We start from the raw sequence: 20370 nt of genomic DNA on the forward strand, positions 1-20370 counted from the left end.
TAGTTCTAATAGGATAGTGTCCTGTAGTTCTAATAGGAGAGTGTTCTGTAGTTCTAACATGAGAGTGTTCTGTAGTTCTAACATGAGAGTGTTCTGTAGTTCTAACATGAGAGTGTTCTGTAGTTCTAATAGGAGAGTGTTCTGTAGTTCTAATAGGATAGTGTCCTGTAGTTCTAATAGGAGAGTGTTCTGTAGTTCTAATAGGATAGTGTTCTGTAGTTCTAACATGAGAGTGTTCTGTAGTTCTAACATGAGAGTGTTCTGTAGTTCTAATAGGATAGTGTCCTGTAGTTCTAACATGAGAGTGTTCTGTAGTTCTAATAGGAGAGTGTTCTGTAGTTCTAATAGGAGAGTGTTCTGTAGTTCTAACAGGAGAGTGTTCTGTAGTTCTAACAGGAGAGTGTTCTGTAGTTCTAACAGGAGAGTGTTCTGTAGTTCTAACAGGAGCGTGTTCTGTAGTTCTAACAGGAGAGTGTTTTGTAGTTCTAACATGAGAGTGTTCTGTAGTTCTAATAGGAGAGTGTTCTGTAGTTCTAATAGGAGAGTGTTCTGTAGTTCTAACAGGAGAGTGTTCTGTAGTTCTAACAGGAGAGTGTGTTGGAGTTCTAACATGAGAGTGTTCTGTAGTTCTAACATGAGAGTGTTCTGTAGTTCTAATAGGAGAGTGTTCTGTAGTTCTAACATGAGAGTGTTCTGTAGTTCTATGTGATATGTCAAAAGGAAGTTGGGAAAACAAAGAGAGATCATTGTCGGCCAGTCCAACCTGGTATCTCTGGTCCTACACCACACCCTTATCTCTGGTCCTACACCACACCCTTATCTCTGGTCCTACACCACACCCTTATCTCTGGTCCTACACCACACCCTTATCTCTGGTCCTACACCACACCCTTATCTCTGGTCCTACACCAAACCCTTATCTCTCGTCCTACACAACACCCTTATCTCTGGTCCTACACCACACCCTTATCTCTGGTCCTACACCACACCCTTATGTCTCGTCCTAAACCACACCCTTATCTCTCATCCTAAACCACACCCTTATCTCTGGTCCTACATCTGGTCCTACACCACACCCTTAACTCTGGTCCTACACCTGGTCCTACACTACACCCTTATCTCTGGTCCTACACCACACCCTTAACTCTGGTCCTACACCTGGTCCTACACTACACCCTTATCTCTCGTCCTAAACCACACCCTTATCTCTCGTCCTAAACCACACCCTTATCTCTCGTCCTAAACCACACCCTTATCTCTCGTCCTAAACCACACCCTTATCTCTGGTCCTACATCTGGTCCTACACCACACCCTTATCTCTGGTCCTACACCTGGTCCTACACTACACCCTTATCTCTGGTCCTACACCACACCCTTAACTCTGGTCCTACACCTGGTCCTACACTACACCCTTATCTCTGGTCCTACACCACACCCTTATCTCTGGTCCTACACCACGCCCTTATCTCTGGTCCTACACCACGCCCTTATCTCTGGTCCTACACCTGGTCCTACACTACACCCTTATCTCTGGTCCTACACCACACCCTTATCTCTGGTCCTACACCACGCCCTTATCTCTGGTCCTACACCACGCCCTTATCTCTGGTCCTACACCACGCCCTTATCTCTGGTCCTACACCACGCCCTTATCTCTGGTCCTACACCACACCCTTATCTCTGGTCCTACACCATGCCCTTATCTTTGGTCCTACACCACACCCTTATCTCTGGTCCTACACCACACCCTTATGAGTGAGTGAGTGAAAAATATGAAGAGTATAGCCAGCTGTCAGGAAGTGTTGTGAGGCACAGCGTGACAGACAGACTCTGTGACATCATCTCCTCTGTCTCAGAGGTCAGGGGTCGCAAACAGGAGGCTCACAGACTGACCCGAGACATCATGCCATGTAAACAAATATTCAGAGAGGCAAAGAGGGAGGGGGAGAGAGGAGGCAAAGAGGGAGGGGGAAGAGAGTCCACTAACACAGTCCACTAGACCACAGACACAAGACATCACCGTGACCAATACAGAACACAGTCCACTAGACCACAGACGTCACAGTGACCAATGCAGAACACAGTCCACTAGACCACAGACATCACCGTGACCAATACAGAACACAGTCCACTAGACCACAGACATCACCGTGACCAATACAGAACACAGTCCACTAGACCACAGACGTCACAGTGACCAATGCAGAACACAGTCCACTAGACCACAGACATCACAGTGACCAATGCAGAACACAGTCCACTAGACCACAGACGTCACAGTGACCAATGCAGAACACAGTCCACTAGACCACAGACATCACCGTGACCAATACAGAACACAGTCCACTAGACCACAGACGTCACAGTGACCAATGCAGAACACAGTCCACTAGACCACAGACATCACAGTGACCAATACAGAACCTAGTCCACTAGACCACAGACATCACAGTGACCAATACAGAACACAGTCTACTAGACCACAAACATCACAGTGACCAATACAGAACACAGTCCACTAGACCACAGACACAAGACATCACAGTGACCAATACAGAACACAGTCCACTAGACCAAATACATCACAGTGACCAATACAGAACACAGTCTACTAGAGGTGAAGGCTGGGCAGACAATAGCAGTGAAGGATATCAACACACTAGCACCAAATCACCCCACCTGTACCAACCCAGCACCAAATCACCGCCACTTGTACCAACCCAGCACCAAATCACCCCCACCTGTACCAACCAGCACCAAATCACCCCCACCTGTACCAACCCAGCACCAAATCACGCCCACTTGTACCAACCCAGCACCAAATCACTCCCACCTGTACCAACCCAGCACCAAATCACCCCCATCTGTACCAACCCAGCACCAAATCACTCCCACCTGTACCAACCAGCACCAAATCACCCCCATCTGTACCAACCCAGCACCAAATCACTCCCACCTGTACCAACCCAGCACCAAATCACCCCCATCTGTACCAACCCAGCACCAAATCACTCCCACCTGTACCAACCAGCACCAAATCACCCCACCTGTACCAACCAGCACCAAATCACCCCTACTTGTACCACCCCATCACCAAATCACCCCTACCTGTACCAACCCAGCACCAAATCACCCCCACCTGTACCAACCCAGCACCAAACCACCCCCTGCCTGTACCAACCCAGCACCAAATCACCCCTGCCTGTACCAACCCAGCACCAAATCACGCCCACCTGTACCAACCCAGCACCAAATCACTCCCACCTGTACCAACCCAGCACCAAATCACTCCCACCTGTACCAACCCAGCACCAAATCACCCCCACCTGTACCAACCCAGCACCAAATCACCCCCACCTGTACCAACCCAGCACCAAATCACCCCTACCTGAACCAACCCAGCACCAAATCACCCCCACCTGTACCAACCCAGCACCAAATCACTACCACCTGTACCAACCCAGCACCAAATCACCCCTACCTGTACCAACCCAGCACCAAATCACCCCCACCTGTACCAACCCCCAGCACCACATCACCCCCACCTGTACCAACCCAGCACCAAATCACCCCCACCTGTACCAACCCAGCACCAAATCCCCCCCACCTGTACCAACCCATCACCAAATCACTACCACCTGTACCAACCCAGCACCAAATCACTACCACCTGTACCAACCCAGCACCAAATCACCCCCACCTGTACCAACCCAGCACCAAATCACCCCCACCTGTACCAACCCAGCACCAAATCACCCCACATGCACACAGAAATGTATACCCAGCTAAACACACTATACTGACCAGCTCGCTCTCATTGTCAATTTCCCAGTGGAGTCTGTGGGATTTCTTTGTAATCTGGAAGTAAGGTAGAGGGGGTTAGACATAGGTACGTACACATACACACACAAACACACCTGACCAGGAAATGACGCATGCGGTTAATACACAAGGGAAGGTTCACTGAACTATTCTAAAAACACACACACAAACACACACACACACACAAACCCCTACTCTTTACTAAAAGTATAAGAGACAGCAACAATTCTTTGGAGAACACCCTTAGTCCTTCATATCATGTGGCATACAAGAGAGAGAGAGAGAGAGAGAGAGAGAGAGAGAGACACAGAGAGAGAGACACAGAGAGAGACACACGAGAGAGACACACAGAGAGAGACACACAGAGAGAGAGAGAGAGAGAGAGAGAGAGACACAGAGAGACACAGAGAGACACAGAGAGAGCGAGAGACAGAGAGAGCGAGAGACAGAGAGAGCGAGAGACACAGAGAGAGCGAGAGACACAGAGAGAGAGAGACAGACAGAGAGACTACTGTACACACCACAAACACACATGCCATGGTCACACACAAGACCGCCAGTCCCGCCACACACGGACTCCTGCCGTCGCCATGGAAACAGCGGTGCATAGTAACAGACGGCTTGGAGCTGGGTTTGTTGTCGTTGGGATTAGGAGTGTTTTGGGGGAAGAGAGGAGGACAAAAACTGTAATGTTTTTGGGGATGCCACAAAAATTACCAAGGAACACTCTGATTTTAACCAGTGTCCTGTGAATCTGTTGCCAAAGTAGGCAGATGTCCACACACACACAAAACAAACACAAACACATACACAAAACAAACACACACAAACACACACTATAAATGTGGGTCAACACAATCAACAGCCAATGTGCTGAGAAGTGCTCCTTTTACGATAAATTAACAAACTACTGAAGAGAAACAAACATCCAACTAAACTGCTAGCCATTACCATCTGCAGTCTAAGCAGCCCTCACACCATCTACAGAGGTTTGATGCCAAGATGCAAGAAAGCCAATATTATATTCCTGTTGGAAACAGTAGACTATAGGCTACATGTAACAGTAAAGATACTAGAGGCTACATGAAACAGAAAAGAGACTATAGGCTACATGTAACAGTAAAGATACTAGAGGCTACATGTAACAGTAAAGAGACTATAGGCTACATGAAACGGTAAAGAGACTATAGGCTACATGAAACAGAAAAGAGACTATAGGCTACATGTAACAGTAAAGATACTAGAGGCTACATGAAACAGTAAAGATACTATAGGCTACATGTAACAGTAAAGAGACTATAGGCTACATGTAACAGTAAAGATACTAGAGGCTACATGTAACAGTAAAGAGACTATAGGCTACATGTAACAGTAAAGAGACTATAGGCTACATGAAACAGAAATGAGTCTATAGGCTACATGAAACAGTAAAGAGACTATAGGCTACATGAAACAGTAAAGAGACTATAGGCTACATGAAACCGTAAAGAGACTATAGGCTACATGAAACAGTAAAGAGACTATAGGCTACATGTAACAGTAAAGAGACTATAGGCTACATGAAACAGTAAAGAGACTATAGGCTACATGAAACCGTAAAGAGACTATAGGCTACATGAAACAGTAAAGAGACTATAGGCTACATGTAACAGTAAAGAGACTATAGGCTACATGAAACAGTAAAGAGACTAGAGGCTACATGAAACAGAAATGAGACTATAGGCTACATGAAACAGTAAAGAGACTAGAGGCTACATGAAACAGTAAAGAGACTATAGGCTACATGAAACAGTAAAGAGACTATAGGCTACATGAAACAGTAAAGAGACTATAGGCTACATGAAACAGTAAAGAGACTATAGGCTACATGAAACGGTAAAGAGACTATAGGCTACATGAAACAGGAAAGAGACTAGAGGCTACATGAAACGGTAAAGACACTATAGGCTACATGAAACCGAAAAGAGACTAGAGGCTACATGTAAAGAGACTATAGGCTACATGAAACAGTAAAGAGACTATAGGCTACATGAAACAGAAATGAGACTATAGGCTACATGAAACAGTAAAGAGACTATAGGCTACATGTAAAGAGACTATAGGCTACATGAAACAGTAAAGAGACTATAGGCTACATGAAACAGTAAAGAGACTATAGGCTACATGAAACAGTAAAGAGACTATAGGCTACATGAAACGGTAAAGACACTATAGGCTACATGAAACCGTAAAGAGACTATAGGCTACATGAAACAGTAAAGAGACTATAGGCTACATGTAACAGTAAAGAGACTATAGGCTACATGAAACAGTAAAGAGACTATAGGCTACATGAAACCGTAAAGAGACTATAGGCTACATGAAACAGTAAAGAGACTATAGGCTACATGTAACAGTAAAGAGACTATAGGCTACATGAAACAGTAAAGAGACTAGAGGCTACATGAAACAGAAATGAGACTATAGGCTACATGAAACAGTAAAGAGACTAGAGGCTACATGAAACAGTAAAGAGACTATAGGCTACATGAAACAGTAAAGAGACTATAGGCTACATGAAACAGTAAAGAGACTATAGGCTACATGAAACAGTAAAGAGACTATAGGCTACATGAAACGGTAAAGAGACTATAGGCTACATGAAACAGGAAAGAGACTAGAGGCTACATGAAACGGTAAAGACACTATAGGCTACATGAAACCGAAAAGAGACTAGAGGCTACATGTAAAGAGACTATAGGCTACATGAAACAGTAAAGAGACTATAGGCTACATGAAACAGAAATGAGACTATAGGCTACATGAAACAGTAAAGAGACTATAGGCTACATGTAAAGAGACTATAGGCTACATGAAACAGTAAAGAGACTATAGGCTACATGAAACAGTAAAGAGACTATAGGCTACATGAAACAGTAAAGAGACTATAGGCTACATGAAACGGTAAAGACACTATAGGCTACATGAAACAGTAAAGAGACTATAGGCTACATGAAACCGAAAAGAGACTAGAGGCTACATGAAACGTAAAGAGACTATAGGCTACATGAAACAGTAAAGAGACTATAGGCTACATGAAACAGTAAAGAGACTATAGGCTACATGAAACGGTAAAGAGACTATAGGCTACATGAAACGGTAAAGAGACTATAGGCTACATGAAACGGTAAAGAGACTATAGGCTACATGAAACCGTAAAGATACTATAGGCTACATGAAACCGTAAAGATACTATAGGCTACATGAAACAGTAAAGATACTATAGGCTACATGAAACAGTAAAGATACTATAGGCTACATGAAACAGTAAAGATACTATAGGCTACATGAAACAGTAAAGAGACTATAGGCTACATGAAACCGTAAAGATACTATAGGCTACATGAAACCGTAAAGATACTATAGGCTACATGAAACAGTAAAGATACTATAGGCTACATGAAACAGTAAAGATACTATAGGCTACATGAACTGTAAAGATACTATAGGCTACATGAAACCGTAAAGATACTATAGGCTACATGAAACAGAAAAGAGACTATTGGCTATATGTAAAGATACTATAGGCTACATGAAACCGTAAAGATACTATAGGCTATATGTAAAGAGACTATAGGCTACATGTAAAGAGACAAAAGGCTACATGAAATTCACAAACATATACATATCAGTAGACATGATCAAATCTCAGTGGATGTGGCCACAGGACCCACAGACAGTGTGTGTGTGTGTGTGTGTGTGTGTGTGTGTGTGTGTGTGTGTGTGTGTGTGTGTGTGTGTGTGTGTGTGTGTGTGTGTGTGTGTGTGTGTGTGTGGAGTGCCCACCTGGTTGAGGTAGTGGTACTCCTCTGGTTTGAGCAGGTGGAAGGCCTTCCTCTCTTCCTCAGTGGCTCCAGCCAAAAGGTAGTAGAACACATGGTAGTTCCTAGAGAGACAGGGTTAACAGGGAGTAGAACACATGGTAGTTCCTAGAGAGACAGGGTTAACAGGGAGTAGAACACATGGTAGTTCCTAGAGAGACAGGGTTAACATGGTTGTGTTCAATATGGCACACAACAGAAAATGTTTTAAAACAATTTGCAACAGAAAATGAGTATTTCTTAATAGGCAGCTCCATGTAATCCCTCCCTGTTTCAGTCAGTTTTCTTACGTTTGGTGCCTAATGGACACAACCCAGATGGAGGTTAAAACAGGGTTGCCAGATTGGGTTGACAATCTGTAAATACAGATCTTTTGTTACAAATAGAATAGAAGAGCTCTGCTGAGTGGCTCAATGAGTTTGAGAGAAGCGCCAGACGGACCATTTACCTGCAGCCCATTGTGACGTGTGCATTTAGCTCCCTAAAGTCAAACTTTTGCTGAAGTCATGCATTGCTGTCAACATGATAGTGCATAGCTGATACACAGCTATCACACAATGCATGACTGCAGCAAAAGTCTACATTAAAATCTAATCAAATTGTATTTGTCACATGCGCCGAATACAAACAGGTGTAGACCTTACAGTGAAAAGCTTACTTACAAGCGCTTAACCAACAATGCAGTTTAAAAAATACAAAAAATTATGTATATATATATATATATATATATATATATATATATATATATATATATATATATATATATATATATATAAGAATAAGAAATAAATGCAGTTTTAAGAAGAAAAAAAAAGAAACATAAAAAAAAAAAAAAAACGTAACAAATGACTTAAGAGCAGCAGTAAAATAACAATATGGAGGCTATATACAGGGTGTTACGGTACAGAGTCAATGTGGAGGCTATATACAGGGTGTTACGGTACAGAGTCAATGTGGAGGCTATATACAGGGTGTTACGGTACAGAGTCAATGTGGAGGCTATATACAGGGTGTTACGGTACAGAGTCAATGTGGAGGCTATATACAGGGTGTTACGGTACAGAGTCAATGTGGAGGCTATATACAGGGTGTTACGGTACAGAGTCAATGTGGAGGCTATATACAGGGGGGTACTGGTACAGAGTCAATGTGGAGGCTATATACAGGGGGGTACTGGTACAGAGTCAATGTGGAGGTTATATACAGGGGGTACCGGTACAGAGTCAATGTGGAGGCTATATACAGGGGGTACCGGTACAGAGTCAATGTGGAGGCTATATACAGGGGGTACCGGTACAGAGTCAATGTGGAGGCTATATACAGGGGGTACCGGTACAGAGTCAATGTGGAGGCTATATACAGGGTGTTACGGTACAGAGTCAATGTGGAGGCTATATACAGGGTGTTACGGTACAGAGTCAATGTGGAGGCTATATACAGGGTGTTACGGTACAGAGTCAATGTGGAGGCTATATACAGGGTGTTACGGTACAGAGTCAATGTGGAGGCTATATACAGGGGGGTACTGGTACAGAGTCAATGTGGAGGCTATATACAGGGGGTACCGGTACAGAGTCAATGTGGAGGCTATATACAGGGGGTACCGGTACAGAGTCAATGTGGAGGCTATATACAGGGGGTACCGGTACAGAGTCAATGTGGAGGCTATATACAGGGGGTACCAGTACAGAGTCAATGTGGAGGCTATATACAGGGGGTACCGGTACAGAGTCAATGTGGAGGCTATATACAGGGAGTACCGGTACAGAGTCAATGTGGAGGCTATATACAGGGTGGTACCGGTACAGAGTCAATGTGGAGGCTATATACAGGGTGGTACCGGTACAGAGTCAATGTGGAGGCTATATACAGGGGGTACCGGTACAGAGTCAATGTGGAGGCTATATACAGGGGGTACCGGTACAGAGTCAATGTGGAGGCTATATACAGGGGGCACTGGTACAGAGTCAATGTGGAGGCTATATACAGGGGGTACTGGTACAGAGTCAATGTGGAGGCTATATACAGGGGGTACCAGTACAGAGTCAATGTGGAGGCTATATACAGGGGGTACCGGTACAGAGTCAATGTGGAGGCTACATACAGGGGGGTACCGGTACAGAGTCAATGTGGAGGCTATATACAGGGGGGTACCGGTACAGAGTCAGTGTGGAGGCTATATACAGGGGGTACCGGTACAGAGTCAATGTGGAGGCTATATACAGGGGGTACCGGTACAGAGTCAATGTGGAGGCTATATACAGGGTATTACGGTACAGAGTCAATGTGGAGGCTATATACAGGGGGTACCGGTACAGAGTCAATGTGGAGGCTATATACAGGGGGGTACCGGTACAGAGTCAATGTGGAGGCTATATACAGGGGGTACGGGTACAGAGTCAATGTGGAGGCTATATACAGGGGGTACCGGTACAGAGTCAATGTGGAGGCTATATACAGGGTGTTACGGTACAGAGTCAATGTGGAGGCTATATACAGGGTGTTACGGTACAGAGTCATTGTGGAGGCTATATACAGGGGGTACCGGTACAGAGTCAATGTGGAGGCTATATACAGGGGGGTACCGGTACAGAGTCAATGTGGAGGCTAGATACAGGTGGTACCGGTACAGAGTCAATGTGGAGGCTATATACAGGGGGTACCAGTACAGAGTCAATGTGGAGGCTATATACAGGGGGTACCGGTACCGAGTCAATGTGGAGACTATATACAGGGGGTACCGGTACAGAGTCAATGTGGAGGCTATATACAGGGGGTACCGGTACCGAGTCAATGTGGAGACTATATACAGGGGGTACCGGTACAGAGTCAATGTGGAGACTATATACAGGGGGTACTGGTACAGAGTCAATGTGGAGACTATATACAGGGGGTACAGGTACAGAGTCAATATACAGGGGGTACCGGTACAGAGTCAATGTGGAGGCTAGATACAGGGGGTATTGGTCCATGTGCTCTATACACATGGATCTCAACTCAGAATATCTCCTTATGCCAAAGTGTGGTCTCTTAGGACGGTGTCAGTAATAGACTCCATCGTCGTAACATATTATACACAACGAGAGGTTGTGTTTCCAGCAAAAAAAACAAAGAAACACTGCATTTTATGTCACGCCATAGTGTTAAAACATGGTGTGGCAAAGACTGGGAGCTATGCAAGTGTGTGTGTGTGTGTTTTTTAGGCCCCCATGTCTAAAGGAGAAGGCTGGGAGGTCTGGTTTGAGTTTGAGCTCCATCAATATGGCCGCCTGTGCTGTCATCACGGTGAATTGGAAGCCTTAGTGGCCAGCGGGGCCAAACTGAGACGGTGGGGATAAAATACCCACTGTTATAAACCTATTACCGCTATTGTGATTCAGTGAGTCAGCAATGAAGAGGGATTTGGTTGGTTTTGTGGTGGTGCATTGAGGGTGGGGTGGAAGGGTGTTTGTGTGCGCTGTGAACCTACACATGCGTGTGTGCTTGTGAGGGTGTGAGCGTGCATGTATATTACATTGATCTTTATGAGTTAGATAAACAAATTGATTTGTCTTATTACGAATCGCATGTGAGGTGTGTGTGTGTATATATATATATATATATATATATATATATATATATATATATATATATATATATATATATCACTACAATCATACATAACTTTATCGATTTACCACCCCTCCCCCATCACTATGGTAATAGCCTACGTGGAGTATATGATATTACATAAACAACCATATGAGTTATCTAATATGAATTCAACTTGAGTTTCAAAATATAACTCAACGCTTTGTTAACAACAATATAAACAACTTTGCCTACAGCAATATGCTTTAGTGTTAGAGATTATATTCGGGTCTACTGAGGAAGTGTATTAGATATCAGATATCCTGTGTGGTTTGAGGAAATTAAGTCGGCTTCTAGGTATTGAGGTTCAGGGAACAACTGAGGAGAAAAAAAATGAAGAAAGTTACCCGGAATATCATCTTTCTACCACGGGATGAACTCAGACCTTAGAGGGTCCGCCCTCAGATTGGAAGGTTAGTAGTTAGACTCCCGGTCGAGTCATAACAAAAAACTCAAAATAAATTGACCCGATGCGTCTCTGTTTGGCACTCAGCATTAAGGAGATGGATTGGGGGTAAGGCCTTGTGATAGACTAGCATCCTGTCCAGGGTGTGTACTGGTACATTGTATTGTACATCAAGCTGCCTTTTAGATACTGAATCAATATTAGATCACTTATAAGGTTGTTTATGGAACAAGATAGCTACATTTTATATCAATAGCTTTAATATACATTCACCAGACAGTTTATTAGGTAAATCCATCTAGTACTGGGACCCCCTTTAACTCCAGAACAGCCTGAATTATTTAGGGTATAGATTCTACAAGCTGTCGGATGTTGGTCCATGCGATGGCTTCACGCATTTACTGCAGATTGGAGAGCAGTACATTCATGCTGCTAACAGCTCGTTCCATCTCATCCCATTAGGCTCTATTGGGTTGAGTTCTGGGGACTGACCAGGACACTCATGTAAACTGTCATGTTCCTCAACTGTCCAGTGTTGGTGACCGCGTGCCCACTGGCACCACTTCTTCTTGTTGTTTTAGCTGATAGGAGCGGAACCAGGTGAGGTCGTCTGCTGCAATAGCCCATCGGTAACAAGGATCGACGAGTTCCAAGATGTTGTCCGTTTGTAGCCCGTCTGTTAGCTTGCACCATTCTTGCCATTTCCCTTCAACTTCTCTCATCAACTAGCTGTTTTCGCCCACAGGACTGCCACTTACTGGACGTTTTTTTGTTTGTCACACCATTCTCAGTAAACCCTTGACACTGGCGTGCGTGAAATGCCCAGGAGGTCGGCCGTTTCTGAGATACGGCGAAACTGGCACCGACGATCACACCCCCGCTCAAAGTAGTTTAGGTCACTCATTTTGCCCCTGTTAAATCAAACAGTAACTGAATGCCTCGATACCTGCCTGCTTTATATAGAGAGCCACGCAACGTGACTCACTGTCCGTAGGAGTGATCCATTTTTGTGTACTGGGTGGTGTACCTAAAAAACTGGCCAGTGAGTGAATTCGTAAAGTATTCAGACCCCTTGACATTTTCCACATTTTGTTATGTTACAGCCAAATTCCAAAATGGATTAAATTAAAAAAAGAATCCTCATTAATCTATAAACAATATACCCTAATGACGAAGCAAAAAAAAAGAAATTTTTGCAAATATATTAATAATAAAAATGTATGTAAGTATTCAGACCCTTTACTCAATCCTTTGTTGAAGCACCTTTAGCAACGATTACAGCCTCGAGTCTTCAAGGGTATGACACTACAAGCTTGGCACACCTGTATTTGGGGAGTTTCTACCATTCTTCTCCGCAGATCCTCACAAGCTTTGTCAGGCTGGATGGGGGGTGTCGCTGCACAGCTATTTTCAGGTGTCTCTAGAGATATTCGATCAGGTTCAAGTCCGGGCTCTGGCTGGGACACTCAAGGACATTCAGAGACTTGTCCCAAAGCCACTCCTGTGTTGTCTTGGCTGTGTGCTTAGGGTCGTTGTCCGGTTGAAAGGTGTACCTTCACCCCAGTCTGAGGTCCTGAGCGCTCTTCATCAAGGATCTCTCTGTACTTTGCTCCATTCATCTTTCCCTCAATCCTGACTAGTCTCCCAGTCCCTGCCACTGAAAAACATCCCCAAAGGATTATGCTGCCACCGCCATGCTTCACCGTAGGGATGATGCCAGGTTTCCTCCAGACGTGACGCTTGGCATTCAGGCCAAAGAGTTCAATCTTGGTTTCATCAGACCAGAAAATCTTGTTTCTCATGGTCTGAGAGTCCCTAAGGTACCTTTTGGCAAACTCCAAGCGGGCTGTCATGTGCCTTTTATTGAGGAGTGGCTTCCGTCTGGCCACTCTACCATTAAGGCCTGATTGGTGGAGTGCTGCAGAGATGGTTGTCCTTCTGGAAGATTCTCCCATCTGCACAGAGGAACTCCGGAGCTCTGTCAGAGTGACCATTGGGTTCTTGGTCACCTCCCTGACCAAGGCCCTTCTCACCCATTTGCTCAGTTTGGCTGTGCGTCCAGCTCTAGGAAGAGTCTTGGTGGTTCTAAACTTCTTCCATTTACGAATGAAGGGAGGCCAATGTGTTCTTGGGGACCTTCAATGCTGCAGAAATGTTTTGGCACCCTTCCCCAGATCTGTGCCTCGACACAATCCTGTCTCTGAGATCTACGGACAATTCCTTCAACCTCATGGCTTGGTTTTTGCTCTGACATGCACTGTCAACTGTGGGACCTTATATAGACAGTTGTTTGCCTTTCCAAATCATGTCCAATCAATTGAATTTACCACAGGTGGACTCCTCCAATCAAGTTGTAGAAACATCTCAAGGATGATCAATGGAAACAGGATGCATCTGAGCTCAATTTAGAGTCTCATAGCAAAGGGTCTGAATACTTATGTAAATAAGGCATTCTCAGAGATCAAATTATACTTAAACAAAATGATGTTTCTGGAATGCTTATCGTATCTGTTTCTAACTTGAGAAACGATTTCAGAACCATCTGCAATAATAGGTCTTATGGCTGGTAATTTCCGAAGGCACTGTGTGAAGGTCTTTTATATATATATTTTTATTTTTATTTAACTAGGCAAGTCAGTTAAGAACAAATTCTTATTTACAATGACGGCGTACCCCGGCCAAACCCGGGCGACACTGGGCAAATTGTGCGCAGGGCCCTATAGGACTCCAATCACGGCCCGGTTGTGATACAGCCCGGATTCGAAACAGGTACTGCAAATGACATGGAACGACACCAAAGTGACTTACAGTCATGCGTGCATAATATTTTTCTCTCCCTATGGGTGGTCTTGGGAATCTAACCCACTATCCTGGCATTGCAAGCGCCATGCTCTACCAACTGAGATAGAAAACATTTTTCTAATTCTCCCTCACCTTTCATTGTGCTCCTGGTAGACCAGGCGTGACTTCTCCAGTAGGTACTTCTCCACATACGCTCTGTGAACACAGGAATGACTTTAGACAAGAGTCACTTTCTACAGAGTTTCAAACAGAGACATAGAGGGAAAGAGAGACACAGCGGGAAACAGAGACACAGCGGGAAACAGAGACACAGCGGGAAACAGAGGCACAGCGGGAAACAGAGGCACAGGGGGAAACAGAGACACAGCGGGAAAGAGAGACACAGTGGGAAACAGAGACACAGCGGGAAACAGAGACACAGCGGGAAACAGAGACACAGCGGGAAACAGAGACACAGCGGGAAACAGAGACACAGAGGGAAACAGAGACACAGCGGGAAACAGAGACACAGCGGGAAACAGAGACACAGCGGGAAACAGAGACACAGCGGGAAAGAGAGACACAGCGGGAAACAGAGACACAGCGGGAAACAGAGACACAGCGGGAAACAGAGACACAGCGGGAAACAGAGACACAGCGGGAAACAGAGACACAGCGGAAACAGAGACACAGCGGGAAACAGAGACACAGCGGGAAACAGAGACACAGCGGGAAACAGAGACACAGCGGGAAACAGAGACACAGAGGGAAACAGAGACACAGCGGAAACAGAGACACAGCGGGAAGAGAGACACAGAGGGAAACAGAGACACAGCGGGAAAGAGAGACACAGCGGATAAATACGGATAAAGGAGGTGTAGCGGTCTCTCTCACCCTCGGACGGTGCCACTCTCCTGGTAGTTGACCTGGATAAACTTCCCAAAACGGCTGGAGTTGTCGTTGTGAGCCGTCTTGGCGTTCCCGAATGCCTGGAGAGAAGAGGAGATACATTTAGCTTTATTTAAAAATCGTTGTACATGTGAGGAAATACAATCATTTCAAAAGAAGGGTAAAGGCAATAAAAAAAAGTCAATAAATCAATGAATTATTACAATTACAATGAATGCATAGAAACACATCATTGAGTTGTACCGTCATGACAGAGGCTGAACTAACAGGACCCTGATGGAGACTACTTCCTGTCCAAAACATTGGTACATAAATGATTCCATCGGAGCTACTAGTGTACTGCGTTTTCCTTAAAAGTAAACTAAGAAGACCTCAGGGGGAAAAAATCCCAATATCCACAGAGGGAAGGCACAGAGGGAAGGCACAGAGGGAAGGCACAGAGGGAAGGCACAGAGGGAAGGCACAGAGGGAAGGCACAGAGGGAACGCATAGAGGGAAGGCACAGAGGGAAGGCATAGAGGGAAGGCATAGAGGGAAGGCATAGAGGGAAGGCATAGAGGGAAGGCATAGAGGGAAGGCATAGAGGGAAGGCATAGAGGGAAGGCATAGAGGGAACGCATAGAGGGAAGGCACAGAGGGAACGCATAGAGGGAAGGCATAGAGGGAAGGCACAGAGGGAACGCATAGAGGGAAGGCATAGAGGGAACGCATAGAGGGAAGGCACAGAGGGAAGGCACAGAGGGAACGCATAGAGGGAAGGCACAGAGGGAACGCATAGAGGGAACGCACAGAGGGAACGCACACATCACAGCTCTATCTCTGGGGTCACCAGTTACAGTATATATACTGTACTATGTGTCAGTACACACACACACACACACACACACACACACACACACACACACACACACACACACACACACACACACACACACACACACACACACACACACACACACACACACACACACACACCTGGTTATCAATACAAACACACAGCTTAGGTTTCACACCCAACCCCCAACAGTGGCCTGCACAGTGTGAGAGCTCCTAACAGGTCCGTATTTGTGTTGGCCAGGTCTCAGAGTCAGGGAGTACAGTACACTGTACTGAGGAAACAGAGTCAGGGACTACAGTACACTGTACTGAGGAAACAGAGTCAGGGAGTACAGTACACTGTACTGAGGAAACAGAGTCAGGGACTACAGTACACTGTACTGAGGAAACAGAGTCAGGGAGTACAGTACACTGTACTGAGGAAACAGAGTCAGGGAGTACAGTACACTGTACTGAGGAAACAGAGTCAGGGACTACAGTACACTGTACTGAGGAAACAGAGTCAGGGACTACAGTACACTGTACTGAGGAAACAGAGTCAGGGACTACAGTACACTGTACTGAGGAAACAGAGTCAGGGAGTACAGTACACTGTACTGAGGAAACAGAGTCAGGGACTACAGTACACTGTACTGAGGAAACAGAGTCAGGGAGTACAGTACACTGTACTGAGGAAACAGAGTCAGGGAGTACAGTACACTGTACTGAGGAAACAGAGTCAGGGACTACAGTACACTGTACTGAGGAAACAGAGTCAGGGAGTACAGTACACTGTACTGAGGAAACAGAGTCAGGGAGTACAGTACACTGTACTGAGGAAACAGAGTCAGGGACTACAGTACACTGTACTGAGGAAACAGAGTCAGGGACTACAGTACACTGTACTGAGGAAACAGAGTCAGGGACTACAGTACACTGTACTGAGGAAACAGAGTCAGGGAGTACAGTACACTGTACTGAGGAAACAGAGTCAGGGACTACAGTACACTGTACTGAGGAAACAGAGTCAGGGAGTACAGTACACTGTACTGAGGAAACAGAGTCAGGGAGTACAGTACACTGTACTGAGGAAACAGAGTCAGGGAGTACAGTACACTGTACTGAGGAAACAGAGTCAGGGAGTACAGTACACTGTACTGAGGAAACAGAGTCAGGGAGTACAGTACACTGTACTGAGGAAACAGAGTCAGGGACTACAGTACACTGTACTGAGGAAACAGAGTCAGGGACTACAGTACACTGTACTGAGGAAACAGAGTCAGGGACTACAGTACACTGTACTGAGGAAACAGAGTCAGGGACTACAGTACACTGTACTGAGGAAACAGAGTCAGGGAGTACAGTACACTGTACTGAGGAAACAGAGTCAGGGAGTACAGTACACTGTACTGAGGAAACAGAGTCAGGGAGTACAGTACACTGTACTGAGGAAACAGAGTCAGGGACTACAGTACACTGTACTGAGGAAACAGAGTCAGGGAGTACAGTACACTGTACTGAGGAAACAGAGTCAGGGACTACAGTACACTGTACTGAGGAAACAGAGTCAGGGAGTACAGTACACTGTACTGAGGAAACAGAGTCAGGGAGTACAGTACACTGTACTGAGGAAACAGAGTCAGGGACTACAGTACACTGTACTGAGGAAACAGAGTCAGGGACTACAGTACACTGTACAGTACACTGTACTGAGGAAACAGAGTCAGGGACTACAGTACACTGTACTGAGGAAACAGAGTCAGGGACTACAGTACACTGTACTGAGGAAACAGAGTCAGGGACTACAGTACACTGTACTGAGGAAACAGAGTCAGGGACTACAGTACACTGTACTGAGGAAACAGAGTCAGGGAGTACAGTACACTGTACTGAGGAAACAGAGTCAGGCATCAGCCCCCACAGATCCTAATGCCCATTATGTATGGCTCTGCTATCTGTTTTTCTATAGGTAGGTTTTTAGGCTGAATAACCCAATCAAAACGGAGAGCTCCTTGATTGTTGGAATATGCCAGGCCTACTGGGGCAAAATTAACTATGGCCTATTGTATAGACATTTTTAGGAGATCATCTTTTTTGTTACATTGACACACTTAATTAGCTACCCACCTCATTCCTTTCTTTTAGCATGTGCTCGTAGTAAGTACACCATCATGCTTTTGGGATACGCGTCTTCAGATTCCACAATGATTCTTTAGTTGTGGACACTACATCACCACACTCCCTCTCTTGCTCTTGGTCTTCATCTTTGTAAGTCACCTTGATTTTGCGCCTGTGTGTTTTATCAGTTTCTTTATGAAATGATTTAGTGAACTCCATGACAGTAGCTAAAGCAAGGGGCTATAGCAGCACACAAGTAGACTAGAAATGCATGCTGGGCCGGGCATACCCTGAGCTGGTGAAGTGAGTGCTACTGGGCTAGACGGCCGACGCTCCAGCCTTTGGGAATCTCGCTCCGTGCTCCAGTCAAATTGGGAACGCTCCACTCCAGCTCCGCTCCACTCAGATACTCTGCTCCCTCCCTCCCTCCCTCCCTCCCTCCCTCCCCAGTGCTGTAGATTACATAATGGTAATTTAGCAGGAGCATTCCAGGAGTACAGATTTCAATTTGCACTTTATGAGCTGGAACCTTGTACAGTCCTGCACTGGAGGCAACCAACCAACCAAGTAACCAAGCCAGTGTTATTCTGAACTGGCCCCTGAAACATAGGGAGGGAGACAGAGATGGAGAGACAGAGACAGAGAGGGAGAGAGAGACAGCGAGAGAGAGACAGCAAGAGAGAGACAGCAAGAGAGAGACAGCGAGAGAGAGACAGAGAGATACATACAGAGAGAGAGAGAGAAACACAGAGACAGTGAGAGAGACAGAGAGCGAGAGCGAGCGAGAGAGAGAGGGAGAGCAAGAGACTCAGCAGGTGATTACACTCCAGTCAGCACAGACCCAGACAACAGTCCAGCACAACAACACCCCCTTAACCAGACCCGGAGAGAGTTGGAGGTGGAGAGAGACATATCTGCACTCTGGACTGTGGTGAGACAACTTCAACAATATAAAAAGCAAGAGCAGGAGAAGAACAGAGCACTAGAGGAGAGGATACGACTACTGGAGGAGAGGATCAGACTACTGGAGGAGAGGGTGAGGGGGATGGAGGAGAGGATCAGACTGCTGGAGGAGAGGGTAGGGGGGATGGAGGAGAGGATCAGACTGCTGGAGGAGAGGGTGAGGGGGATGGAGGAGAGGATCAGACTGCTGGAGGAGAGGGTGAGGGGGATGGAGGAGAGGATCAGACTGCTGGAGGAGAGGGTGAGGGGGATGGAAGAGAGGATCAGACTGCTGGAGGAGAGGTTGAGGGGGATGGAGGAGAGGATCAGACTGTTGGAGGAGAGGTTGAGATGGATGGAGGAGAGGATCAGACTGCTGGAGGAGAGGGTGAGGGGGATGGAAGAGAGGATCAGACTGCTGGAGGAGAGGTTGAGGGGGATGGAGGAGAGGATCAGACTGCTGGAGGAGAGGGTGAGGGGGATGGAGGAGAGGATCAGACTGCTGGAGGAGAGGGTGAGGGGGATGGAGGAGAGGATCAGACTGCTGGAGGAGAGGGTAGGGGGGATGGAGGAGAGGATCAGACTGCTGGAGGAGAGGGTGAGGGGGATGGAGGAGAGGATCAGACTGCTGGAGGAGAGGGTGAGGGGGATGGAGGAGAGGATCAGACTGCTGGAGGAGAGGGTAGGGGGGATGGAGGAGAGGATCAGACTGCTGGAGGAGAGGGTGAGGGGGATGGAGGAGAGGATCAGACTGCTGGAGGAGAGGGTAGGGGGGATGGAGGAGAGGATCAGACTGCTGGAGGAGAGGGTGAGGGGGATGGAGGAGAGGATCAGACTGCTGGAGGAGAGGGTGAGGGGGATGGAGGAGAGGATCAGACTGCTGGAGGAGAGGGTGAGGGGGATGGAGGAGAGGATCAGACTGCTGGAGGAGAGGGTGAGGGGGATGGAAGGAGAGGATCAGACTGCTGGAGGAGAGGGTGAGGGGGATGGAAGAGAGGATCAGACTGCTGGAGGAGAGGTTGAGGGGGATGGAGGAGAGGATCAGACTGCTGGAGGAGAGGGTGAGGGGGATGGAGGAGAGGATC

The 20370-nt window shown here is 46.2% G+C and overlaps 1 protein-coding gene across 1 annotated transcript in view; it reads right to left on the reverse strand.

Annotated features, from left to right (window-relative positions):
* The window catches only part of LOC106584683 (unconventional myosin-IXAb), a 307526-nt gene that overhangs the window by 148256 nt on the left and 138900 nt on the right, over nt 1–20370 (reverse strand). Inside the window, exons 3-6 of the mRNA XM_082968258.1 lie at nt 15395–15489; nt 14654–14716; nt 7649–7748; nt 3806–3859 (exon numbers count right to left, since the gene is read on the reverse strand). Of these exons, the coding sequence (XP_082824384.1) occupies nt 3806–3859; nt 7649–7748; nt 14654–14716; nt 15395–15489 (312 nt within the window). The remainder of the gene's footprint in view (nt 1–3805; nt 3860–7648; nt 7749–14653; nt 14717–15394; nt 15490–20370) is intronic.

The sequence above is a fragment of the Salmo salar genome, chromosome 23 (genome assembly GCF_965601325.2).
Source record: "Salmo salar chromosome 23, fSalSal1, whole genome shotgun sequence".
Lineage (NCBI taxonomy): Eukaryota > Metazoa > Chordata > Actinopteri > Salmoniformes > Salmonidae > Salmo > Salmo salar.